At 43.1% G+C, this 27758-nt stretch overlaps 1 protein-coding gene across 9 annotated transcripts; it reads left to right on the top strand.

The window, feature by feature from the left end:
- On the top strand, positions 1 to 22910 carry CHRNA9 (cholinergic receptor nicotinic alpha 9 subunit). Of its 9 annotated transcripts, none has more exons than XM_088021195.1 (7): positions 1 to 75; positions 5723 to 5870; positions 7199 to 8876; positions 9142 to 9287; positions 10222 to 10376; positions 16539 to 17071; positions 18761 to 22910. In XM_088021195.1, exons 3-7 carry the CDS (start codon positions 8813 to 8815, stop codon positions 19300 to 19302), a joined length of 1440 nt encoding a protein of 479 aa, XP_087877321.1. In that variant the 5' UTR covers positions 1 to 75; positions 5723 to 5870; positions 7199 to 8812; the 3' UTR covers positions 19303 to 22910. The 9 variants fall into 9 exon arrangements, with proteins under 9 accessions (XP_087877321.1, XP_087877320.1, XP_027942944.1 ...); XM_088021194.1 differs by lacking the exon at positions 1 to 75 and adding an exon at positions 2949 to 3925; XM_028087143.2 differs by lacking the exon at positions 1 to 75 and having other exon boundaries at positions 2949 to 5870; positions 7199 to 7286; positions 8759 to 8876.
- The last annotated feature ends 4848 nt before the right edge of the window (positions 22911 to 27758 follow it).

The following is a 27758-nucleotide window of genomic DNA, read 5'->3' as shown; positions in this document are numbered from 1 at the left end:
GGTCAGTGGATGCATGTCCAGGGTTTCCTTTGTCCTTCCAGTGGCTCTTCAGGTTTCCTCTAATTCAGATCACAGGTAAGGAGCCTGGGTCAATGGCAGTGATAGGCAAGAAGAAGAAATGGAGAATAGAAAATTAACAAATGGCTCCAAGGGGAAACAACTGGGAATTCCGTCTTCCAGTTCTCCTGTTTTATTTGTCAGGACCCTCTTTCCTCCGCCTTCCTCCCAAAGATGCTTCTCAGAGGCAGGGACCTAAACCATTCATTCCCACTGAGCTGCTTTTTGCGAGGCATCTGAGCCCAGGAGACTCGGGCACTGAGGGCAGGTGCCCGATGTCGCTAAAATGATGTTTGCTCTGGTGAGAAAGCCCCTTGTCACGCTTTTCTGTTTTAATATGTCCCTTTAGTTCCTGCTGGCCAGGACGAGGGTGGGGGGCGGTGAGTGAGGACCTGGGCCCATGGAGACACGCTGCTTCTCAGGGGGTGCGCGTCTGTGTGAGATGCTGGTGGCCAGAAGCTCCCAAAATAGACTGGCCACCCGAAGTGGCAGGCTACAGTTAACAGGAGAAGTGACCCCCTCCCGCCTCCTCCCTGCTTGTCTCTCACCTAACCCTTGCCTTGTCATCAGAGAGATGGTCACTGGAAATAGCAGGGAAATATGGTGTAATTGTAACCACACGAGCTGCTATGAAAGGGGAAGGAAAGCCAGTGGGGTAAGAACATACTGAGGCAGGAAAGGATAAGAACAAAGGAACATTTCAGAAAGCCCCAAGAAGCAAGTGGCCCAACAGGGAGACCCAAAGGGTCTCACAGATAGGGGTTCCGCAGCACATGGTGAAGAAAGTCTCCAGCAATAAGAGGAAGCCGAGGGGTACTCATCCTAAACAACTGAGGAAAGTCTTATGGCTTTCAAATATATTCCCTTAGGGGGTTTCAGGGAGAATAGTGTGCGCCCTCTGACAAAGCACCGACACCAGAGCCTGCCATGGTCTCCGGATCATTCACCCGGACACATCGGATACCCTGTCTCGTGTATCAGCTGTTCTCCTGACCCAGAAAACTGCATATCCCTTATCACCTGCTCATGTCTTTTCATGAACTTGGCTCTTCTGTTGGCCACGTAATGGGTCTCTTTTTACCCATGGAGGTTTTGCTGACTACTGGAGCCCGTGTGGTTCAGCAGGGGAATCATATTAACACTTATGGAGAGCCTGCTCTATGCCAGGTCTGTGCTTGGCACTTTATCTGTTTCCTCTTTAATCCTCAAAATACCCTTTCAAGTAAATATTATAATTATCATTTTTAACAAATGGGAAAACTGAGACTCAAAGAAATTACGTGACTTGCTCAAGCTCATATGACTAGGAAGTGGTGGTCCCAGGACTTGAACCTGGGCCACAGGACTCCTCCTATGTCTTCATGTTTTTTTCTGTTGCGTTAGGTAAGCAGAGATGGGGGAGAGAAGTCTTCCCTCCCACCTCCTGCCTCCATGGCAGATGCCGCTAACTGATCTTGGCGCTTGCTTCCCTTGAGCTAGCACTATGTATAAGGCACAGACTGCATATACAGAAGTAGAAATTATGATCCATATTCTCTCAAGGAGTTTTGCTTTGACCTAGGTTAAAATATTACACAGCACTTAGAGTAGTAGTGTAAGGCTGTAAATAATCCCCTAGCCGTAAGTGCTAAAGAGATTCTGGGAAGCTTATGAATCATAGGATCCACCATCCTTTGTCTGAGAGCTGGCCTTCTCCCCACTTTTTAATTCCTTGGATTTCTTTTCTCAGTTTAGATATTACTCCTCCAATCCATAAATATCTTCTCTGAATCGGAGAGTACAGCACAGAACTGGGCCACATCCCCACTCTCATGGAACTTAATTTCTAGGAGGGAGACAGACCACGAACAAGCAAGTGCACACACACACATGCACGGGCCTTAGCTGGTCATTAAGTGTCGTGAGAAAGTGAAGCAAGGAGGAGATATAGAGAGGGTTGGAGTGTTACTTTGGGGAGGGTCCTCAGGGAAGGACTTTCTGATAGGGTGGCATTTGAGCTGCACCAAGAGGGAAGAGAGAGGAGTTGAGAGGCCATGTCCAAGGGCACCCCCAGGCCGAGGGAGCCAACAGAGCAAAGGCCCAGAGCAGGAGTGGCGTGTTCGTGGAATAGTAAGGAGACCTGTGTGGCTGGGGTGGAGGGAGCGGGGGGAGCGGGTGTTGGAGATGGGAAATCAGAGACACTGTTCTCACTGGTACGGCTTTGGGCTTTCACTCTGGGCACGATGAGAACCCACTAGAGGGCTGAGCAGAGAGGTGACACGGTCAGACTTATGGTGGCCTTATGTGGAGAATGGAACATGGGGCAAGGTTTGCTGTCAGGAGGCAAGTCCAGCGGAACCGGTGGAACCGGTGGGAGTGAGGGATGGCTTGACCCAGGACCCCAGTGGTGAGGGGAAGAGAGATGGCTGGCTTCCAGAAATGCTGCGAAGGTGGAGCAGCCAGGATTTGTTGACAGATTGGATGTGGGGTGCTAGGGTCTGACTTGTGTCTCCCCCACGTTTGTGTGTTGAAGTCCTAACCCCTGGTACTTCAGAATTTGGAGATAGGATCTTGAAAGAGGTGATTAATGTGAAGTGTGAAGTGAGGTCATTGGGGTGGCTCTTAATCCAGTATGACTGGTGTCTTTAGAAGAAGTGGAGATTAGGACACAGATACACTCAAAGAAGAGACTGTGTGAGGACACAGAGCGAAGGCGGCCGTCTAGAAGCCAAGGAGAGAGGCTTCAGAAGAAACCAACCCTGTCGGCACCCTGATCTTGGACTTCCAGCCTCTAGAACTGTGAGAAAATAAATTTCTGTTGTTTCGGCCACCTAGTCTGAGGTATTTTGTTATGGTAGCCCTAGCTCCTAACATGTGGGAGAGAGAGAGGAGTCACTGATGATGCCCAGGAGTGGGGTCTGTTTCATGTCATGGTTACAAGAGTTTGGGAGCTGGCCATTTTCTTTCTTTCTTTCTTTTTTATTAACATATAATGTATTATTTTGGCCATTTTCTTTACAATGCTCAGAAGCACCAAGAGAGGTTGTCCTGCTGGCTTTTGCTATGAGGACTTTCCAGTCTACTACACATCTCTAGCAGTGCCAGAAGGCCACGGGGCAGGAGGGAGACACAGATGTGTGCCTTTACAAAGGGGGGGAAGGACCCCCCACAAGAGTGTGAACATGTTTTGATGCTAGCTACCCCGCTGAGATACAGAGCTCACTGTTCCTGTGTTCTAAGAGGTCCTCCTTCCTTCCTTCCCTGAATCCCTTTTGTTGTGAGTTCACCTGCATTTCCCCAAGCCAAATGGAGTTGGGCATGGTCACTGAGGGATAGGGGTCACCATCCTAGAAACAGAACAGTGCTCTGGGACTCCGTGACATCGCTACAGCCCTGGCTTCAGACTCTGCCTATCTCGTTCACGGGTATCTGAGAGGGACTCACATGTAGTTCTGAAACATTCCCCTGGTCTCAGCCCCCACCCGGCTGTAGCCACAGGTTCCATTATCATGGTATGTCACCCATATTTGGGGATTCTGATTTCCTGCCCGTGAGACTCTGATGGACACCATGAGGAAGCCTCCCCAGCCTCCAGACATCAACCAGGACCGCTGTGCACTCTCTAGCTCTCAAGTGTTTCTGCCTCTTCAGTGGAAAGGCTCATTTTATGCGAGAGCTCCCCCTCTCTAGGAATTTGTACGGGGGCCCTTGGGAGCCTGCCCTGGAAGACGATTTGCATGTCTTTGGATGCGCGGCATTTAGCGTCAGCCCCGGCCTTGCCACACATCTGCCTACAGTGAGCTTGTGCATCATGACACCATTCTCCTTTCAAGCTGTGCTCCTTCTTCATCTGGGCTGCTGGCCCCTATCGCGGTTTGCTTGAGCCTGGGTAAGTGGATTTAAGGATTTGGTGATATGTATCCAAGGTCAGCAAATGATGGCCAGCCATCTATTTTTGTAAATAAAGTTTTATTGGAACACAGCCATGCTCATTCTTTTATACCTTGCCTATGGCTGCTTTCACAGCCCAACTGCAAAGAAGAGTGGTTGCTGCAGAGACCATCTGGCCTGCAAAGCTGAAAATATTTACTATCTGGCTCTTTACCAAAAGAGTTTGCCAGCCTCTGTGATAGATTTAGGTCAGCTAACTTTCACAAAGTGGATATGAGGACTAAAAAGACTACTACAAAAAATAAGTAAGAAAGTAAACAAATAACTCCACCATGGATTGTCAATAATATTAACATTGCTATACAAAAGGACAACAAGAAAAAGGCAGGGCTGTTTTTCTCCTGCCTATACAGCACAGTAAGAATCCTCTAATTAGGTCTGTCAAGAAGTTGGGGGTGGGCAGACATGAAAATGGATGGAAAGAAAGATAGATAAGAGAGAGAGAGGAGAGAGAGAGGAGAGAGAGAGGAATTGTGGCTACAGGTTACATGTCTAATTAAAAAAAAAAATGCTAGAGTGCATTTCCCCCCTTTCATTATCATGTATTTAGCACTTTTTATGGCCAAACACTGTTCTTAGGGGGCAGGCACTATAAAAACATCCCCATTTTATAGAAGAGGAAACTAAGGCACAGAGAGGCTGAGTAATCTGCCCAAAGTCGCACAGCTAGTAGGTGGTGGGCAGGACTTGAATCCAAGCAGTTCGACTCCAGAGTGAATTGTCTTAAACGCTACATGAAATCATTTCTTAATTAGAAAAAATAGACAGAAACAAACCCCACAACGTTTGGAAAGCACTACCTTAGTGGGTAGCCCTTTGGGGAAGGCTTGGCATCCCAGCTGGTGGCCCTTAATCCAAACCCTGGTGCACGGTGAAAGAACTTGGAGACCACTCCTTTAAAGGAACTTTGAGTTTTTAATTTTGAGCCTCGTGCCCAGGATGAATCCAGCAAATGTAGAAAGTAGCAGTGAAATAGGAGCTCAGGTGTGGGGGCCCATGAGGCATCTCCTGAGAATTTAGTGACTTGAGAAGGACTGGTTAGCAGGTGTCACAGCCCTGAGCACCCAAGACAGCTGAGAGCTCAGGCCCCTAGGGGAGGGAGGCTAAAGACCACTGGCATGGCTCTCGGTGGAGATTTGGCGTCCTTTCCTGTCTACCCCTCCTTAGGCCTCAGCTTTTTCATCTGTAAAATGAAGGAGCTCAGCTAGATGGTCTGTAGGAGCTCTTTGTGGGTTAAAACTATTCTGATTTCATATTTAATGAAATGGAGAAAATATTAATGTCATATTAATTTATGGGGGAGAAACCCTTTATATGACATTATTTCTGACTTTTGCAATTAAAAAAAAATGTAGCAGAAGGAAGGTATTTGTCCTCCCTCTTCCTTCTTCTGCTACTGGGGAGGTCTTTTAGCAAAAGAATTTACTAGGATTCTCTGTCAGGCGGGAGCTCTATTCCAAGGGGTGGAAACACTGTCATCATTCTTCTGGAGCCAGGGATACCCCCAGGAGGATGGGCAAAGGGTTCTCAGCAGCTTTAACTGAAAAGAGTTGAGTAGGGACCCTGAGGGTGGAGAGAGAGACAGGAAAGGATACGAGACCATTCAAGGTAGACTGTGTGTGGACTACATCGCAACCCCATGAGAACAGGAAAAGAGTATTTAGAAGCATCCTCTGCACATAGAAATGTGTTCATGAGCAAGACAGAGTTCTGCTAATGGCCCGTGTCCTTCCAGGTCTCGAAGACATGACAACATGTTCTATGGCATTTAAAAAGATGGCTGCCACGTGAACCCTATTGGTCTCTGCCTGGTTGGATTCTTCTGGGTGACCTTTCTTTTCCTTCATTGTGCTTTTCTATACTTTCTAATTTTTCTGCAATAGGTATGTATCATTTATGTAATAAGTTATGTTAAGAATATTTTGATCTTATGGAATGTCTTTAATATCTTACTATCATATTTTGGCTATAAATAAGTGCCTCATAATTGGTCCATCAAGGGAGATTGGGCTCCCAGAAACTCTGAAATGGCTGGAATACTTTGTGAACTTGTGACAAGCAACTGCCACTTCTCAAAAGGAGCAGATGTTGAAAAGATTTTTGTGCTCTCTAGAAATACTTTGAATTGTGGGTCCCCTTTTTCTGGCCAAGAGTATACTCCACTGGGTGATGGTTTTGCACCAACTATGGTGAGATGCTGTTCAGAATTAGTAGGCATGAGCTGGGGAAAGGTAGCTGTTGGTATGAAAATCATGAGCTTCCAAACTTAAATATTTGAGTGTTCTGTTAACCTGAATTAATACACCAACAGATATGTTGGGTCCTAAGTTAATGAGGCACTCTGAAAATGGTGTATTCAGGGGGTTCACATTTCTGGTTGGCTAAGTTTTATTCAGATTATTTTCATTGTCTGAGCCCACATTTTAGAAAATCGGTCCAAAGCATATCTGCCTGCTTCTCAGCCTTATTTAGCATTAACCTTAAATAGTGAATTCAACAGATTTCTTCTTCTACTTAGTGCCCTGTAAATTCCGGGACCATTGTATTACTCGTCTCTTCTTTATAGAGTTGGGAGCTGAGTGATTTGGTATAAAAATAAGCAGGTCCCTGGGAGAACACCTAGTGGTTGTTTTTAGAATGAATTTTTAAACATATTTTCCATCTCTGTTGAAATTCTTATTTTGTTCATGCGTTGTTCTTTTAGAATGAATTGGGGTGGAGTTTGCTTTTAGTCATTAGCATCTTTGCCCTAAAGGTAGAATTGCCCCCTCGAAAGTACTGATTTCACTTGGATTGTTAACATTGGTAGGTTAGCATCAACTGTTAACTATTTAAAAAAAAAATTATAAGTGACCCAAATGAATGAACTGAGTTAGTCAAAAACAATCAAAGATCACCAGGGATGATCACCTTCCAAGCACCAGCACCAAGTGTTCAGACCACCTATCACCAGGGCCTGCTCCGAGTGTCATGAGGAATCAAAGAGACATAGGTAGAGAGTCTCTAACCATGAGAAGGCATCACCCAGTGGCCGTCAAATGCCACGTGGCTGAATGACAAGGAAGAGGGACAGTGTTAGTGTGGGGAGCACACTGGGTTGGGGCAGGTGGCCTGGATTCTCTCTCTGGCCCCGCACTGCTAGAGGCAAGCCACTCACATCTCTAGACCTCAGTTTCCTCATGTGAAAATGAGGTATTCAACTCAATTTCAGAAGGACCTGCAACCTCTGAGACACCAGAGCAGATGGTTTGCTGAAAGAGGGCCCGAGGGTTTGTAGCAGGAACTGTGTCATTTGACGGGTGAGTCAGACTGGGGGCATCGGGAAAATAATGTCTTCCCAATCAACACCAGGGCATAGGCAATTAGGAAACACACTTAGCTGATGGCTTGAGTGTCTGTTCCATTTGGAGGATAGATTCCTGAAGAGGGACAGGGTGACTCATCAGATGGCTGTAACCTGATGAAATACAACTATCCAATTTCCTTGCTCTGATTCCAGGCAAGCAAATGATCTTAATTTGGTTTTCCAAGGCAGTTTCCCCAGGCAAGAAGAGGGATAAGTTATGGCAATTGGAAATTGACATTCTTTTGTGGGAGCAAAATTAGATCACATGTGAGAAATGACTGTGAAATTAAATAAAGTGGCATTCAAATGCAAAGAAACAGCATCCTTATTAATATCACCATTAGTTATGAATCATCTTTGTGCTGATTTGGTTAGCTTTTGAACCATTTTTTTTCCTTTTTCAGAGCTAGTAAACCCTGGGTGCCTTGGTGATTATAGATAGTCTGGGTTTGCAAAATCAGAGGCAAAATTTACTAACATTTACATGGTGCTTTTTTTTTTAAGATTTTATTTATTTATTCATGAGAGACAGAGAAAGAGAGAGGCAGAGGCAGAGGGATAAGCAGGCTTCCCACGGAGCAGGGAGCCTGATGCGGGGCTCAATCCCAGGACCCTGGGATCATGACCCGAGCCGAAGACAGACGCTTAACCGACTGAGCCACCCAGGCGCCCCTACATGGTGCTTTTGCATGAAATATCCCAGTAGCTCTGGGAGAGAGAGAATACTATGTTCCTGGTCTCCAGCTCAGGAAGGCTCAGTACTATAGGGCTAGGAAGTGTTCAGGCTTGCAGTTAAACCTAGATCTTGGGACTCCAAATCCTAATCGCAGTATGGCTGCTTCTGAATGGAGTGAATGTTCTTCTCCCATTGCCTCCCCCCACACTCACACACATTACCACAGGAGATCTGTGCCCGATCTTGAAGAAGTTGAAGCAGAAGATAATCTGTTCTGGAGATCATGGAATTGCTTCTCTTTCCCTCTTCAAATGCCACTTGAAGCGCATTCATAGAGCCTTTCCAGAGGATGCCCCGTGGCAGAGTCTGCTGGGCTTCCCTTAGTCCTTCGACTCAGGCTCGATCTGCTTGCTGCAGGTGTAGAAAGCGCCTATTTCTTTCTGCAGTCTCGGGGGGAGGGGGGTGTTGGGCTCCTACCTGACTTCCTCTGAAAGTTTGGTCTGGATGTTCCTGCTGAAGGTGGCTAGGGACCCTCGGCTGGGACAGCTTCCCCAGATCAGCACTGCCTGACTTAGCCCACCCAGGTTCCTGCATCTCTGCAGCCAAAGCTGTCTGGCTCAGATTACCAGAGGGGAGGGAGGGCAGGTCTGAATCTCTGGATCTCTGGGCCCTAGGTACACTGCAAGCCTGAGCTCTCCATCTGCTTTGGCAGAGTGGGATCTTTGGACCCAGACCCTTCCCATTCACAGAGAGAAGGGGAAGACCGCTGCCTGCCTGAGAATTTGTAGAAGCTCAGGAAAAAGATGAACTGGCCCTATTCCTGCATCTCCTTTTGCTGGATTTACTTGGTTGTCTCCAGACTGAGAGGTAAGAGGCTGATGGGTGTGTAACCATCTCAGCTCATTTGGGGCCACTTCTTTCGTGGCAGTGGGCCAGCAAACAGAATAAATGCTCTCACTGCGAGGAAATGTTCGTGCCTCTTATTGATGAGCCAGAAAAAAAACTCTCATATACCCAAAGCTTGCCCCTAGCTGATGCTGGGTGGTGCCCAGTTCTAGTCCTCAGTTTGCTGTTCTTTGCTTTGAAATATACATGACATTGCATGTTGATCCAGGTCCCTCTTTTTGAGCAGCTGTAGAAGCAGCAGATGGAAAATATGCTCAGAAGTTGTTTAATGACCTTTTTGAAGATTATTACAATGCTCTTCGTCCAGTGGAAGATACAGATAAAGTCCTGAATGTCACCCTGCAAATTACACTTTCTCAGATTAAGGACATGGTGAGTAACATAAAGTGGTGACTCTTTGAAATGGTGCTTAGGTTGAAACTAACCGTGTTTTCCAAAGAGGTGTCTTACCTGGAATTTGAGAGAAAATGAGAATAGACAGCAACATGTACAAGCTGGTGGGGGAAGGAAATACCAAGGAAGGAAACTCTCTACAAAAGTAATTTCGCTAGATGTTAACCTAATCCTGGCCATTAACAGTAACAGCCTTGATCATCCAAACAGGGATGGTGTCATATATCACATGATTCCCTTTCTATGAAATGTCCAAAATAGGCAGAACCCTGGAGACAGAAAGCAGAGTAGTGGTTGCCAGGGGCTGTGGGAAGAATGGGGGAATAGTGGGTGATGAATTGATGGTCATAAGGTTTCTTTTTTGGGTGGACAAAACTGTTCTGGAATTGGATAGTGGTGATGGTTGCACAATATCATGACTATACTATAAGCCACTGAACCATACACTCTAAAATGGCTAAATGTTGAGTTTTGTGTTATATGAATTTTATTCCTGTTTTTTAAAAAAAGAAAGGTGGTGTTTTAAGATGGCATATCTTATTTAGTGCTTATATGCATTTAGGTCACGAAGTTGTGAAACTTGACTTTCTTCTGTACATTGTAGATATTTCCTGACTTTCTTATTCAAGTGAATCATCAGTGGATCAACTTTCAGAGAAATTTGGGCTGTTGATCGATGCAAAGATCTGATGGCTTAAACACCTGTCCACTTTACATTCAGAACACTAAATCAAGCAGAAAAAAAAATGGCTTTGACAGTCAGTCAAAGGGATAGACTAGAAACGCTCTCATTGATTTAATGAAAGTAGATTTGTGCTCTTGGAATTTCTGTTGTAAAGAACAAGTGCTCTAAAGATGGAAGGCATTTGGTTGAAGTGTCTACTGGACAGTTATATCATGGTTACTTGTACAGGATGAAAGAAACCAGATTCTGACTGCCTATTTATGGATCCGCCAAATCTGGCATGATGCGTATCTCACATGGGATCGAGACCAGTATGATGGACTGGACTCCATCAGGATCCCCAGTGACCTGGTGTGGAGGCCTGATATTGTCCTATATAATAAGTAAGTATGAGTCAGTCCTTTCTCACGAATGAGCTTATTGATTTACAAAGAATTGAAACATAATGAAAAAAGAATGTTTAAAACATGCTTGAAGTTAAGTACCAATTCATCCCAGTGCCTAGGCCCTGGGATGATGATGATAAAATCTTAGATAATAAAATAATAGGTCATAAAAACTTAGAGCTATAGTCCCCTTTTGGATGAGAACCTGCATTTTGGGCTGTACTAGTTTCCTAGGGCAACGGTAACGAAGTACCACAAACTGGGGTGCTCAAACAGCAGAAATGTATTCTCTCCCAGTTCTGGAGGCTAGATATCCAAGGTTGGTTCCTTCTGAGGCTGTAAGGGAGAATGTGTTCCATGCCTCTCCTCTAGCTTCTGGTGGTCGCTGGCAGCCTTTGTTGTCCCTGCACTTGTAGAAGCATCACCGTGATCTCTGCTTTCCTCTTCACCTGGTGTTCTTCCTGTGTGTTGTCTGTGTCCATTTTTCCCTTTTATAAAAATAAAACTCATGTTGTATTAGGGGCTCACCCTACTCCGGTATGACCTTGTCTTAATTAATTACATCCACAATGACCCTATTCCAAATAAGATTACATTCTGAGGTGCCAGGGGCTAGGATTTCAACATATAAATTGGGGGAGGGCACAATTCAACTCATAATAGTGGTGGTCCCTTCTCCAAGATCATGTATCAATAACAATGATACTACTAAGATTAAATCAGAATGGGCCAGCTAGCGGCTGGCCTGTGGATTTTGGACATTGGAGTGGAGGATGAACTAGATCATAAAATCTTCAGTTGCCCTTTCTTGGTTTCAGAGCAAGGGGCCTTGAGTAAAGGGTAGAAGGTTTATGTTTCTCAAACTGTAAAGTGCACATGAAGAGCTTTGTTAAAATACAGATTCTGATTCAGTAGGTCTGGGGTAGAGTTTGATGTTCTTCATGTCCACAAGCTCCAGAGGTCTGTGCTGCTGGTTCTTGGACCACACTTTGAGGAGGAACCACATTGCTCTATTACAATTCAGGTTCCGTTGCTCCACCTGTTGTCAAAGGAGCTTCTCTCTTTTTATTCTGGAACCCAAGGTCCTGTGGGTTGGGAATGGTTCCTCTTTGACTCAGAACGGGGTGAATGAGGGGCAGTTCAGAGGGGCTCTCCTGAGAGCTCAGCCTTCTAGTGGGCATGAGTTTCTTTTCAGGAAGAAACACTGGTGGGTTGCAGCCTGGATTTTAGCCTTATTCCTTACTCAGAGAGCTCATCCAAGGGTCATGACCTATTGAATCATAGCACTCATCCTGCTGACCATTTTCCACTCTGTGTGGCGAGAGGGCCCTTCCATATTCCTTTCCAAGCAAGACAACATCCCATGGCTACTGCTTTTATTATTCCAGTTTACTCCCCCCTTCTCTCTCTCTCTCTCTCTCTCTCTCTCACACACACACACACACACACACAGAGAAGGCAAGAGAATGAGCCATGTTGTCCATTAGCTCCTCTCACTCACAGGGTGCAGATAATCAGAGAATATAGTTGATATAGATCACTAACAGCATTCTATCAGTTCTAACAGTTCTTCCTGGGAAACAAACAGAATGCTGGTTCTCCTCTTCCTCCTGCTTTGGTTGACTGAAGCAATGACTAACTCTTACTGACATGCTTCTTTGCAAGCTTGCATGGTCATCTAAGTTGAACCTGCCCCAGTCCCCGCTTATTCCAGAAACCAGTTGTGTGCTCATGAGCTCACACAGACCTACTGTGGCTTTGGTAAATTCTGTCCCTTTCCCCCCCAGATCATTGGCCTTGAGATGTGTGAGTTCTCTTCCCTGTCCCTTTTACACACAGAATCTTTTCATCACACTGAGTAATCAACTCTTCTGTTCCTCTGGGTTGACTCTTTAGTCTTCTCTTCCCTCCTGTCTCAGATAGTTCTGTTTCGGATCCTTTATTCTGCTTTGCATTCTCTTTCTCAGTAATGTCAGAGTTTTATTACTTAGAGGAAACTCTAAATGTGGCTATGGTTGGATATCATTTGCATTCCTATAACCAGCTAAAATGAGACTAGAAGAGAGTTACAGGATCAGGCAAAGAAGGGACCTCGGTCATAACCATTTCCCTGACCCTGATCCGTCTAGCTGAATCCCTGGAACTGTAGACTCTTCTGATCCCAGATATAATATTCTCATTATTTCTCAGAAGGTGGCATTGAACCTTGTAGACCACAAAATGGGCTTTCTGAGTGGCGGTGGGGAGAGGAAAGAGGGCTATGTGGTAGTGATCCAGTCAGGTGTGATAGATAGTTTGGATGGGAAGATGCTTCACATCTAGATTCACCACTGGAACCTGAATCCATGGGCTGGACTTGCTAGGGTGTGATCAGGATGGTGATGGGTCTGGGAGCTACTTCATGTGAGGAGCAGTTGAATTTGTTGATGCTTGGTTTGGAAGCTAGCAGTTCTTGGGAAGACTTGATGGTGATGTTAGGCAATCAAGGAGAAAATAAGGGAGAGAAAAGAGAGAAATTTGCTCTAGAGGACAAAAACCAAGACAATGAAAAGTTAAAGGGAAGATAAACAATTAAAAAAATAATCATAATGAATAACTTGAGAAATCAATATTCTCAAGAAGTAGTGAGCTCTTTAGCAATATAGTTATTCAAGCAGATACTGCCTCTGTTACCAAATCAGTAAAGGAATAAATAAACAGGGGCTCAAAATTCTGGTGAGGTTGTTTAGTCTAAGTATATGGCCAATATAATGGTTAGTGCAAGAGGCTGCAAGGATTCCTGACATTAGATCGGGTAGAGACTAGGTTATAGAAATTCCGAATGTGCATTTATTATGAGAGAGTTCTAATGGTTGGGTTTTCATGGGCCATCTTAACACTTGGATTTTAGAGCTAGTGAGGAATTGGGTACTCTATCATATTCAGAAAGATTTGTCTAGATTTTAGCACTAGGGTTTGTTTAAGTCATCTAGTGGTTGAGAAAATGGCAAACCTGTTAGATGAGATTGTATGTAAAGGAGGGAAAGAGGAACAGGTTTGAGGAAAACGATGATGAGTTTGGTGTGGGACCTGTTCAGTTTGGGGGACCAAAGGAACATTCACGTGGAGACAACCAATGAAGGGACTGAAAAGGCAATCCTCAAACCTGGAAAGAAGGTTGGGGAAGAGATATCAAAAACCCTGTGAGCCCTTATAGAACTACTCAAGGAAGGAGAGAAAATGACTACAGATAAAGTTGGTGAAACTCTTCACGGCAGACATTCACAAAAGACACTTGAAAGAAATGGTTAAAGGGGTAGAAGGAGAAATGAGAGAGAGAGTTGTGTCGTAGAAACCACGGGAAGAAAGGATGTCGAGGAACAACCTATACTGTGAAATGCTTGGGAAGAGTTGACTAGGTTAGGGACCCAGAACAGGTTTTTAGATTTGTGTGTTTGCAAGTTATGAATGACCTTTGAGAGAGCACATGTTGGGAAGAAGCCAAATTGCAAGAATAAAAACAAAATGGGGAATTGACAGCAGCGTGTATCATTTCCAGTGTGTAGAAAGAGAGGTGGGATGTGGGAAGTGCCTTAGAGGAAGGGAAGTTGGTAGGAGAGACTGGGGAACAGCATTGGGAAGGGTCTCAGTGAGCCAGAGAGAGTAAGAGAAACCAAGAGATGCAAAATCCTGAAGGAGACATGGGAGGAAAGGAATCATAGTACCAAGAGGGAAATTAACCGTCGAAAGAAAGAGGGGGACTTCTTTTTGATATGGAATTGTCCAAATAGATTCTCTCTGATCCTGAGATCTCTCCTCTTACACCAAAGAAGGTAGGATGGGTGAGTGATATTCTCAGTTCATCATAGTGCTCACTTTTCATTCAGCTAACTATATACATTTCTCATCGTTACAGAGGTTAGGTTCAGGGATTTTCAAAAAACTTCATCTTGTTACTTCATCTTTGTCACAAAGACCCTCATTAAAGACACTTCTCTTTAAACCCTCATTAAAGACCCTCATTAAAAATTGAGCACCCACGTAACAATAAAAAAATTTAAAAAAATTAAAAAAAAAAAGAAATATAAAGATACTTAAACACTAAAAAAAAAAAAAAAAAATTGAGCACCCACGTTAACTGTAATGGTCTGATTTGGTCCACTTCAATCAGACCATTACAGTTAATGTTGTGGTGCCCAATTTTTAATAAGTGGGAAAAAATAATTTAAAAACATGACAGTTCTTTGATCCAGCACATCTTCTCCTGGCAATTTAATCTAAGGAAAGAGTCAGTGGATAAATGCAAAGATTCGACTATAGCATTGCTTGTAAATGCAAAACCTGGAAACGACAATGTTGAACATTGATGGATTGGTTAAATAAGTATGGCATATCTATATAATAGAATATAAAGGAAACTATTGGCCATGAAAATAATGTTGCAGGAGAATATGAATGAATAACCACATTTAAAATTTTTTTTTAAAGATTTTATTTATTTATTTGAGAGAGAGAATGAGAGATAGAGAGCACGAGAGGGAAGAGGGTCAGAGGGAGAAGCAGACTCCCTGCTGAGGCAGGGAGCCCGATGTGGGACTCGATCCCGGGACTCCAGGATCATGACCTGAGCCAAAGGCAGTCGCTTAACCAACTGAGCCACCCAGGCGCCCAACCACATTTTAAATTTTGTATCATCTTTTTTTGGGGGGTAAATTAACTTTTTTATTTCGGGATAATTTTAGATTTCCAGAAAAGTTGCAAAGATGGTACAGAGTTCCCATATACCCTTCACCTAGCTTCCCCTAATGTTACATCTAGTGTTACATCAAAATAACATAGTACATTTTTCAAAATGAATACAATATTATTAATTAAACTATAGACTTTATTTGGATTTCATCAGTTTTTCCACTATTGTACATTTTCTGTTCCAGAATCCAATCCAGGATACCTTACATATTACATTTAGCCATAATACATTTTATAGGGAAAAAATGATAAGGAAGATGGGGAAAAATGCATTAAATGTTAATAAGAACTTATCAGTTAGGGTTGTAAGCATTGGAAACTGACTTTGGCTACCTTCTGAAAAAAGGAATTTGTTGAAAGGGTATGGTACAGCTCACTGAATTAAAGGAAAAAAAAAAAAAACAATGACCAGTTCTTAGAAAGGACAGAGTGGATAGACTGGGACTGCTCTAGAGTTTGAGACAGCAGGGATTACTGAGCTGGTTTATTTATTTGTTTTATAAGGAGGCATCACCAGAGTGACTGTTTTTGGTCTTTGGGTCACTCTGCTTAAGATCTAAACTCCAGGGAGAGTGAATCAGTTGGATCTAGCACAGGTCACATGGCCAGCCCCTGGCCAGGGGAGGCTGGAGCACCTTGATCAACATTTCATCTGCCTTGCAATGGTGGTGGAGAAAGTCATTCTCTAAAGGAAAATAGAAATTCTGTACCCAGGCATAAATGTTGATAAAGCAAAAAGAAAATATATCTAGAATAAATTATCTCTTAATTATGGGTCAATGAATTTTTTTTTAAGATTTTATTTATTTGAGAGAGAGGGAGTGAGTGGGAGGGAGAGGGAAAGAGAATCTGAAGCAGACTCCACACTGAGTGCAGAGCCCGCCGCAGGGCTGGATCCCAAGACCTCGAGATCATGACCTGAGCTGAAACCAAGAGTTGGATGCTTAACCGACTGAGCCACCCAGGCGCCCTTGGGTAAATGAACTTTTGTCTGCGTTTTTCAAATAAACATGTACAACTCTTCCAACAGCAGCAAAAGGCTATTTTAATATTCTTGTGCCCAAAGTTAACAAATCAGGTAAGTAGAGCCTCCCTATTAGATTTTAGCCTCCACATATTTACTTTTTATCTAGATGTTTGAATCGTTATACCTGGACTAAGAGAGTGGCTTTGGAAATGAAGAGGAAGGGGCATAGAGCAGAGATGCTTTAAAGGAAGCATCCAAGAGACGTTGGCCCTGAGTAGTTACAGGAGATGGAGGAGAGGGGCAAATTGGAGTTGATTCTGACTTTCAGCTGGGGTGACAGGGAGAATGGTGATCCATTGCCAGAGACACCAAAAGGATGTGCACAGGTCAGTGAGCTATCCAGAGTAAGGAAGTTGATGAGTTGTCTTGACAAGTGGCTTTCATTCTCCTCCTCTGACCTCCAGGGCTGATGATGAATCTTCTGAGCCTGTGAACACCAATGTGGTCTTGCGCTATGATGGGCTGATCACCTGGGATGCACCAGCCATCACCAAAAGCTCCTGTGTGGTGGATGTTACCTATTTCCCTTTTGATAACCAGCAGTGCAACCTGACCTTTGGTTCCTGGACCTACAATGGCAACCAGGTGGACATAGTCAATGCCCTAGACAGTGGCGACCTCTCCGACTTCATCGAAGATGTGGAGTGGGAGGTCCATGGCATGCCCGCTGTGAAGAATGTTATCTCCTATGGCTGCTGTTCTGAGCCTTACCCTGATGTGACATTCACTCTTCTTCTGAAGAGGAGGTCCTCCTTCTATATCGTCAACCTCCTCATCCCATGTGTCCTCATCTCTTTTCTGGCCCCCTTGAGTTTTTATCTCCCAGCAGCATCTGGGGAAAAGGTCTCCTTGGGAGTGACCATCTTGTTGGCCATGACTGTATTTCAGCTTATGGTGGCAGAGATCATGCCAGCCTCAGAAAATGTCCCACTGATAGGTGAGCTCACAGGCCTTACACTTTGAGCCTAGCTTTGTAGTGAGTGGGATTGTATGTGTTCCTTTAAAGTCAGAACCATCAGGTCAATTTCAGACTCAACACAAGCTGTCACATGCTTCATTTAGTGTCTTCAGTTGGCATCTTTGAATACAGAGATATCTGTTCTCCAGAACCGGTCTTAACGGTGTCTGGGTTTACGTGAAGGGGGAAAGGAGAGGCAATATAGTTTAGAGCAGTGGTTCTCAAAGTGTGATCCCTGGACCCCCAGTGCAACATCGTTTTGGAAAGGCAGATTCTCAGAGCCTACCCCAGACCTACTGAATTAGAAACTTTGGGGCGAGGCCCGGCCAATCTGTTTTAACAAGACTTCTGGGTGATTTTGATGCACTTTCTGTCCACTGGCTTAGAAGTTAAGGCCCTGATTTTGAAGTTAAATCTGCATTTGAATTTAGATTTCACCACTCATTTCTTAACGATTGATCTTAGGCAAGTTACTTAGTCTTTGTTTCTGCTTCATTGCCTGGAAAGGGTGTGTAATTGCTACTCATTGTGTGGTTGCTTAGTGTAGAAGCTGGTGTATGGTAAGTGCACCCTAAGTAGTGACTATTATTGTCTTTTCACAGCACACAGTATCTCTTCTTGGGAAAGGGCGGCAAACAGGATAGAAATGGTTGACTGGATTTTTCAGCCCATCATCTACCCTTAATAGAATAATCCTTAACCTTTATTGGATATAGTAGATGTGGGAGGGCTTATTAAAATGCAGGTTTCTACACTCAAAGAGTGTAGAACAACTTGACTTGCATGATATGAGTTATCCGTCTTTTAAAAGTGTGGTAAAACTCACCTATAAAACCAACTCTGGAGCTTTTCTACTCCAATGTTCTTTCTTCTTACATTAAATTTGATGTCTTATGTATTTCTAGAAATTTCATCTAGATTTTCAAATATGTTATCATACAGCTAAATATTATTTTATTGCATTCTTAATTTCTATTCTGTTATTTCTTCTTTTACATTCTCCCTCCCTCTCTACCACTCCCCCCACCTTGCTTCTATTCTGTAAGTGGCTTTATCAAAGGTTTATCAATCAATCTTATTCCTTTTTTTCAAATAGCTTTTGCTTTTGTTCATCTTTTTGGTTTTTTGTTCTATATTTTAGAAATCTGTGCCCTTACCTTTATTATTTCTTTCCTTAATTTTCCTTTTTCATGAATATTGCTTTATGCAGTCACACGTTAAAGACTAATAGTGACACAGAGGCTTCTTCCTTACCCAACAGTAATGAGATCTGAAGACAATTCTGAGAGTTGCCCAAGATTGTTGTTTATTGAAAGTGGAATTTTTTCACATCATGATCTCAGCAAACATTTAGAAACCTTTCACTCAGTGAAGGGACAGTGCTGAGAACTTTACATGTACCATCTCAATTAAGCCTCGCCCTATTCCATGAATTAGATCCAATTATTATACTCATTTTACAGAGAAGGAAGCTGAGGCTCAGCAGGAAGATCTAACTTGCCCCAGTCTAGTAAGTGACAGACCTGGGATTTGAATCTAGGAAGTTTGATTCAGAAGCTTATACTGGGAACCATTAGTGTATACAGCTTCCTTAGAAAAGGTGTTTGTATATTTTTGAGGGAAACATGAGGCCAGTTTTAAGCTAATTTGGTTGTGGTTATTTTCCAGGCAAATACTACATAGCCACAATGGCCTTGATCACAGCCTCCACCGCCTTGACCATTATGGTGATGAACATCCACTTCTGCGGGGCTGAGGCCCGGCCGGTGCCACACTGGGCCAGGGTCGTCATCCTGAAATATATGTCCAGGGTCTTGTGTGTCTATGATGTGGGTGAGAGCTGCCTTAGCCCCCGCCACGACAGGGAGCAAACCCACCTCACAAAGGCTTATGGCAAACTTCCAGAGCCAAATCAGCAAACAGACAGAAACAAAGGACTTCCCAGAAAGAAGGAAATAAACAAACTGGTAAAGAATGACTTGGGGTGCCATGGTGAGAACCCACAGGATGCTGACAGTTATTGTGCACAGTACAAGGGGCTGATGAGGAATATCGAGTACATTGCCAAGTGCCTCAAACACCACAAGGCCACCAATTCCAAGGGGAGCGAGTGGAAGAAGGTTGCAAAGGTCATAGACCGATTCTTTATGTGGGTTTTTTTCATTATGGTGTTCGTGATGACTGTTTTGATCATTGTAGGAGCAGATTAGTGGGCATTTGGTGTATGGAGACAAATAAATAAAATTCCCTGTGATCTACTCTAATATTTTTCCAAGTCAGATTTACACAGACACAGACACACACACATACACACACACACACACACACATGCAAACACATACATATAATTTATATATATAAATAAATATATATCTAAGATTTAGGGGTTATGGTGTGTTTACTTTCCTTTTTTTTATTTTTAAAGTAGGCTCCACACCCAGCATGGAGCCCACCATTGGCCTGAACTCACGATCCCAAGATCAAGACTGGAGCTGAGGTCAAGTGTTGGCCACCCAATGACTGAGCCACCCAGGCGTCCCTGTTGGGCTCACTTTTTATTTTTAATTTCAAATCAATATTATAGCTACCTGTTAAGTTTAGCAGAAAAAAAATTGTTAAGCAAGAGGTCCAAAATTTCAAGGGTAGGAAGATGAAGGAAATAAAAAAGGATCCCTTTGAGAGCCTACCAGAGTGGTAGGTGGCTGGCCTTTAGATCACACAATTAACATGGCAGATAACACAGTACCTTACATTACTGTTTAAAATTTAGAGCAAAACAAAACAAATTTCATTTTCCCCTTCGCCCATATTTTTAAAAAGATTTTATTTATTTGAGAGAGAGAGAGAGAGCACGCAGAAGCATGTGGGGGTAGGGGCAGAGGGAAAGGCTCTCAAGCAGATTCCCTGCTGAGCACAAGCCCCATCTCACAACCCTGAGATCATGACCTGAGCTGAAACCTAGTGGTTGCTTAACTGATTGAGACACCCAGATGCGGCGGCCCCCCTCTGCCACATTAGCCCCTATTAAAACATGCTTTTTAAAAGAAGAAAATAGTCATGGATTCCTTAGTGTGATTTTAGTTGCAATGTTACCTTTCTCAGGACTTGTGCATTTCAAGTCATTTCTCAAATGATGGAATAAAAAGTTTTGTCCCATATAAACAAAGTCTAAGAATCAGCAACTTAATGGGGAAGAGAACTTTCTTCATGATGATGATGTCATATGTAGTGGTTATATTTTATATAAACCCTAAAGATGAAGTTGTTCCTGCATTTAGTCTTTTTTTTTTAAAGATTTTATTTATTTATTTGAGAGAGAGAGTGAGAGAGAGAGAGCCCAAGAGGGGGTAGGGTCAGAGGGAGAAGCAGACTCCCCACTGAGCAGGGAGCCCAGTTGTGGGACTCGATCCCAGGAATCCGGGATCACGACCCGAGCCGAAGGCAGTCACTTAACCAACTGAGCCACCCAGGCACCCCCCTGCATTTAGTCTTTGACTTAAACAAGATAATCAGCAAACTGGGTTCATTCAATTATTCACCAAGCATTTTTTGGGTTTGTCCTACATATAATAAAGCTACATGATTCACATCTGCACTGCGTGTCATAGCAAATTTTATACACAAGTCTGGTCCTTTTTGATCTTCACAATAATTCTGTGAGCCAACCAGGCAGGTACTTCTAGTCCTTTTTCTCAGAGAAGGAAACTGTGACAGAGGAAGGTGGATGGAAGTGACCTACCTCCTCAACATTCGATGAGGTGGTGAGTGGAGCTGGGATTCAGACCCTCATCACTGTGACTCTGAGTTTGGGCCAGATCTGCTAAAGTCACACTGCTTTTGAGCATAATAGATCATGATCTAAGACAGGAGAGACTGAGGGATTCTCATTCTGAATTCTGAATTGCTGTCTTAAATTACTTCCTATGCTTCTCCACTTTTTTCCTAGTTTCAATCAAATGTGTCATCATATTCTTCCCACTCTCATCTGATGACAATGATCCAAGTACTGATAACTATTCCCTAACTTCCAACTCAACTCTTTTACCAGTAAAGCAAACAAACAAAACAAACAAAAGGAACAGAAATGGAGAGAAGACAGGGGTTTACCTAGGAAAGAGGATGATATTTGGTTTAAACATGTAGACATTTTTTATTCTTATGTTTACTTATTTAAAAAGCATTTGTTGTACACCTACTATATACTGAGTGCCATGTCAGCTTTGGAGGGAATGAAACATGGTTTTTGACCCTCCAGTTGTTCACATGTTGCTCACAGTTCAGTAGAGGGCACAGTCAAGGAAATAGACAAATACAACATAGTGTCTAAAGTGAGTGGAAGGATTGACAAAATGCCATGGGAACAATGATGATGAATCTGTTTGAGGGAAAGCTTGGGGGGGTATAACGACCTGGGCTTTGAAGGATGAGCAGGAGTTTGCATGTCTAAGAAGTAGTGAACATTCGTTTGGAAATTTGGTGAAAAAAAGTAGGGTAGAGATTAGAGGGCATTAGGGATTAGAAGGCATTAGGGAAAAGAAAAGAATATGAGCAGAGCTTAGAACAGAGGCCTTGGCCTATTCATGGAATGGATGATGAGGAATTTGAGAAATATAACTTGGAATCAGATCCCTTTTTCTTCTTTATTTGAATTATAGAAGTACTTTGATTAGTTAAAGTTGCATTTGACTACAAATAACAGAAAACTCAACATAGCATGACTTAAGTGGAGAAAGGTTGTTCATCCACACAATGGGAAATCTAAAGATACAAAGTCCAGGGATCTTTTCATCTTTCTTCTGTGATGTTTTAAGGCACTAAATTTATGATAATTTGTTAGAGCAGCAATAAAAAGCTAATATAGTACCCAATGAACAGCTCTGTGTGTATAACTTTTTCCATGTTTTAGATTAATTGCTTGGGATAGATTTGTCTATAGCCAGATTGAGATGTTTTTATTGATCCATGCTTAAAAATTTTGAACTTTATCCCAAAAACATTGGGGAGCCACAAAAGGATTTTAAGCAAGAGAGTGGTAGTGTTTCAGAAACACTACCAGTCAGGTTTGTGTTTCGGAACTAAGACTGTGGGGGCACCTGGGTGGCTCAGTCAGTTAAACATCTGCCTTCGGCTCCAGTCATGATCCCAGGGTCCTGCTCAGTGGGGAGTCTGCTTGTCCCTCTCTCTCTGCCCCTCCCCCTGCTGGTGCTCTCTCTCTCTCTCTCTCTTTCAAATGAATAAAATCTTTAGGAAAAAAAAAACACCAAGACTGTGGTGGCAATTAGAAGATTGTAGAGAAAGGAGAGAAAAGGCAGAGAAAAGGCAGAGAGATCTGTTGGCATGTTTTTTTACCAATTCAAGGAAGTGGTAATGAAGACATGACCCAAGATGGTGGGGATAAGTAAATGAGTCATTTATGGCCTAAAACAAAGTATTTATGGCCTAAATAGACGGGACATGGTGATGGGGTTGATGGGGGGCCGGAGAGAGAGTGGCATTGGGAATGATTCTGAGCTTTCTATCCCAGAAAACGGAAGTGAAGAGAAAAGGAGGACTGGGTTTTGGAGGAGAGAATTTTGTTCAGGACATCTTGTATTGGAAATGCCTGTAGGACACGCTGGTGGAGATGTCTAAGAAGTAGTGAACATGTGCTCGGAAATTTGGTGAAAAGTGAAAGCTTAACAAAAGATTTTATACTCTGGTTAATTGTTAAAATATTTATTAAGTGATTTCAGTGGGTAAGACACAGTGCTACAAACTAAGAGACTGAAATGAAGAGAAACACATTCTTTGCCAGAATTCCAGATGATTATAATCATTATGTGGCATTAAAGCATTTACCTTATTATACTGTCATTTCTTCATTCGTGCGTCTGCGTCCTCAAGTATACCGAGATCCTCTCTGGGCCTCATGCCCAGAAATTCTGTCATTTTCTCTTTTTATCTTTTGGGATAAGGATATTCTCTTTGTATGCAATAAAGGGCCTAGTGTGGGGTCATCAGCTGTGAAGCGATTGTTAGCGGATGAATGAGTGAAAGGAAGAGCTGTAAGAGGGTCTGACCAAGGGCTTTAGAAACGCAGGCTGTGAAGGGGCTCTTACCCTAGACAATATACTGAAAACAAATCCCAGATGAATGAAGGATTTAGAGGTAAAAACACACAAAAACGAAAGGTTTTTAAGAGAATCTAGGAGACTTTCCAAATAAAATTTCCACTTTAAAACATTTTATTTTACTTTATTTTATTTTTTTAAAGCTTTTATTTATTTTTTGACAGAGAGAGAGTCAGCAAAAGAGGGAACACAAGCAGGGGGAGTGGGAGAGGGAGAAGCAGGCTTCCTGCCAAGCAGGGAGCCCGATGGCGGGACTTGATCCCAGGACCCCAGGATCATGACCTGAGCCGAAGGTAGACGCCCAACTGACTGAGCCACCCAGGCACCCCACCACTTTAATACATTTTCAAATGTGGTGAGTACACGAAAGTGGAGTCCGGGGCTCACTGAAGAAGAGGAACAAAGGGGACTGATTCGGATTGGGTGGTCAGCTTGCTGAGGAAGTGGCATTTAAAATGAAATCTGAGAATGAGAAGGAGTTAGCTGGATAAGAGTTGGGGAAAGTGGCAGGTCACAGGCAGTGGAAAAGTTAGAATTCAGGCTCAAGGGCAGAACAGGGCTTATTATTATTTGACAAAGTGACAGGAGGCCAGTGAGGCAGAACCGTACAATCAAATCAGCAACCCATAAGCGAGCAAGGGAGGAGATTGGCAAGGTGAGGAGGCTGGTTCCTACAGAGCCTTGCAAAGTTTAAAAAAACACCAATGTCTGTTTATTGTCCAACTGGCTTGGTGTACTGAGAAGTGTACCTGGGTTTATTAAGGTCCTGACCTTTGTTCTTTCTCCTATAGTCTCTGTGTCTACTTTTCCATGAGCTCATGACTCAGATCAACACTTGCCAACACAGCCATGGGCAAACCTGGCAAATGGGCTGTCTTGGTCAAACTGGAAACACAGGTTCTAGAACGTCTTAGGAAATAGTGGTGAGGCCACCAATAATGTCATCAACTCCAGAGGCTAACATAAGAACTCTCTGCCCATTTCTTCCTTCCTATCAGATCACACCATTGAAATAGGCCTGGCTGTTGAAACTTCATGAGCTTGTCAATATAGCCAAACCTCTCTAGCCCTTATAAAATAGGTCCCATGACAAAACCTTCCTTGTATTCGCGTATCTCTATCTCTTTGCTCTTCCCAGCCAGGCTTCCTCCTTGCGTCATTCAGGGCTCCAGCAGGATATAGATGGTGTGCTCAAATTAGGATGATTCGTGGAAGGTTTAATAAAGGACTAGTAATAGAGGTGTAGACAGGATGTAGAGAAAACAAAGGGTGGTAGAGAACACTAGGACTAACACTCACTCACCTGAGTGAGGCCCGAGAGGAGCCAGGAGAAAGTGGTTACCTGAACCCAGCTGGAGAGAGTGGTGACCTTTGGTTGAGTGAATGCAACAAACTCTGGAAAGAGCGAACTGGGGGAATATATATCCCCACCCCACTCCTTCTTCCCTCCAGTCTCCTCCTAGGGCTCACTATTGGCCAAACTCAATGGAGTCACTCAATGGTATTCTGTTGATGTTGCCATTGATCTGGGACAGAGAGCAGAGTGGCAAAGGGTAGACTTCTTTTCACCCCACTCAGGTGAAACGGCTCTAGCAAAGTTGACCATTCGGTGATTGCCAAATCCACTGGACACCTCTGAGTCCTCTGTGCTGCCTTCAGTACAACTGACCACTTCCTCCTCCTCACCTCTCTTCTCTCTTACTCTCTGTGTTACCACTTTCTGCTTCTTAACTGGCTAATTCTCAGAAACCCTGGCTGCCTCCAATTCCTCTCTCCTCTGGTATAAGTTGATGTCCCTCAGTGTTCCAGCCTCAGCTCTCCTCCTCCATGTTTTTTACTACCACATATATCCTGGTGATTCTGAAAACTACTTGTTCAGTCTTGTACTCCCTTTAGTTCCAAACCCAGTATAATCTTCACGTCAGCTGAGTATCACCACTTCAGTGTCTCACAGACCTTCAAATTCAACATGTTCCAAACTAAGCTCATTATCTACATTTCACCCAAGTCTCTTCCTCCTCTGTGCGTCTGTGTCATTTTTCTGTACCACTATCAACTCAATCACCCAGGCTAGAAATCAGACAGTTATTCTGGATTCTTATCTAACTCAATATCAAATCAATCATGGATCCTGTCGATTCTACCTGCTAAGTGGCTTCAAAACTGTCATCTTTTCTCTATTTCTCTGGTGGTTGCCTTACTTAAGGTCTTTGTCATCTTTGCTTGGACTCTTGCAGTAGTACTTTAACTGAGCCTCCTCTCTCCAGTTTCTTCCCTTTCTATTTCATCTTCTTTGCCACTGCCAAACTGATCTTGTGACTCTTCCACCTAAAACTTTTAAATGGCTAACCAAATACCTACAAGTTGGATAAAGTCCAACTTCCTTAATATGATATGGCAGCAATTAAAAAGTGTGTGCATATGTGTTTTGTGCTGCTCCAGTAAGAGGTGTTCCTTTGTTCACCCTGGGAATATAAATTATCTTATTGGCATAGAAAGTAACCACTCTACTCTGTCTTGAAAGGGAAGTAATCAGACCTTTTTTGTTGTGAGAGTCTGAGACCCCAGGAGCAATTAGGGTCTTCATTATGAGAGGGGTTTAGAAATAAGACCTTTGATGTTTGCTGGTTAAAAAAGGAGTTGCAAAGCTGGCTTCCCACCCTGTGCATGTGACTCAAGCTGAGCTAGACATATACCCTTTACCTGAGACATTGAATCTTAAAATTTATATGGAAGAGTGAATATTAAATACTGACAGTCAAGAAAAATATGCAAAAGAAGACTGTGAGGGGTACTTGCCTAAGGAGATAGTGGAAGTCATGATAAACAAGTCAAATTAGGATTAGGCTAGAAATAGACAAATGCAAATGAACAAAATCAGTGGAAATGAATTGAGAATCTAGAAATGGACCTCAGTGTATGTGAGAATTTAATATGCGTCAATGAGGGTAGTTCAAATAAGTGGGGAAAGGCAATCTGTTAAAAAAGATGCGCCTCTATCTTAAATAAGATACAAATACTAATTTTTTAAAAGATTTTATTTATTTATCAGAGAGAGAGAGAGGAAGAGAGCATGAGCAGGGGAAAGGCAGAGGAAGAAGAGGCTGCTGCTGAGCAAGGAGCTTGATGCAGGACTCAATCCCAGGACTCTGGGATCATTACCTGAGTCGAAGGCAGATGCTTAACTGACTTAGCCACACAGATGTCCCTACAAATACTAATTTAAGACGGATTAAACAAAATCAAACAACAGCAATCCTGTCAGGAAATCTAAGAGGACTTCAGCAAGATGGTGGACTAGGAGGTCCCCTCATAACCCCCACTCAGCAACAACAATTTGGCAGCCATTCACAGATCAAAGTGCCTTTGTGGGAGTACTGTAAGATCCAGATAGGAGATTGTGAAACCCTAACGGAGGCCAAGACTGAGGAGAGCCATTTTGGGAACGCAGGCACATGTTTAGGTAGCAGACTCATCAACTGTTGTCCTGGCTACAGACCTGGTAACAGTCCCCATGAACTTGGCTACAGCCCATTTGGCTTTGGCCCTCCACCAGCACCATCTGCCAAGAGACCCAGAAGGAGACATGCCCACCCATGTCCCCAGAGGTAAGCATGCCAATCTCAATTTGATTTTATGTCCTGAAATGGCCCTGAATCTGGGCTCCAGCTCCTCTCAGCCATGGGCCAAGAATATTCCTGTCCACCCAAGAACCCATGAGGAGACATACCCAACCATGCTTCCAGAGGTAGGCCCACTGATCTCAGTCTGACCATGATCTTAAAGCAGACTTATGACTCAGTTCTAGCCTCTAAGAATTTTTGGGGGGAACGATAAACAAAATCGACAGACTTTTAGCTAGATTAACCAAGAAAAAAAGAGAGGACTCAAATAAATAAAATTATAAATGAAAGGACATTGTAGCTGACACCACAGAAATACAAAGGATGATAAGAGACTACTACAAACAAAGACACCAACAAATGGGACAACCTAGAAGAAATGGATAAATTCCTAAAAACATACAATCTTCCAGCACCAATCTTGAAGAAATAGATAATCTGAAATGATCAATTACAAGTAAGGGGATTGATCAGTATTCAAAAACTTCCCAAGAAAGAAAAGCCTAGGACCAGATGACTTGACTGGTGAATTTTACCAACATTTAAAGAAGAATTAATACCAATCCTTCTCAAACTCTCCCAAAAATTGAAGAGGAGAGAACACTTCCGAATTCATTTTACAAGGCCAGCATTACCTTCATACCAAACCAGATAACGACACTCAAGAAAAGAAAATTACAGAGCAATATCCCTGAGGAAAAAAGATGGAAAAATCCTTAACAAAATACTAGCGAACTGTATTCAACAGCACATTAAAAGGATCATGTGCCATGATTGGTGGGATTTATCCCTGGGATACAAATCAATAAACATGATACACCACAAAGAACAGAATGAAGGATTAAAATCTTTATCTCAAGTGTTCTCACCACCACACAGGTGAAAAAATAGTAACTGTGTGAGGTGATGGATGTGGTAATTAGCTTGATTGTG

The sequence above is a fragment of the Eumetopias jubatus genome, unplaced genomic scaffold (genome assembly GCF_037043125.1).
Source record: "Eumetopias jubatus isolate StellerSeaLion01/CBP00866 unplaced genomic scaffold, mEumJub1_p1.0 scaffold_2, whole genome shotgun sequence".
Lineage (NCBI taxonomy): Eukaryota > Metazoa > Chordata > Mammalia > Carnivora > Otariidae > Eumetopias > Eumetopias jubatus.
The sequence above is the reverse complement of the archived record's forward strand: the minus strand, read 5'-3'. Positions and strand labels throughout refer to the sequence as shown.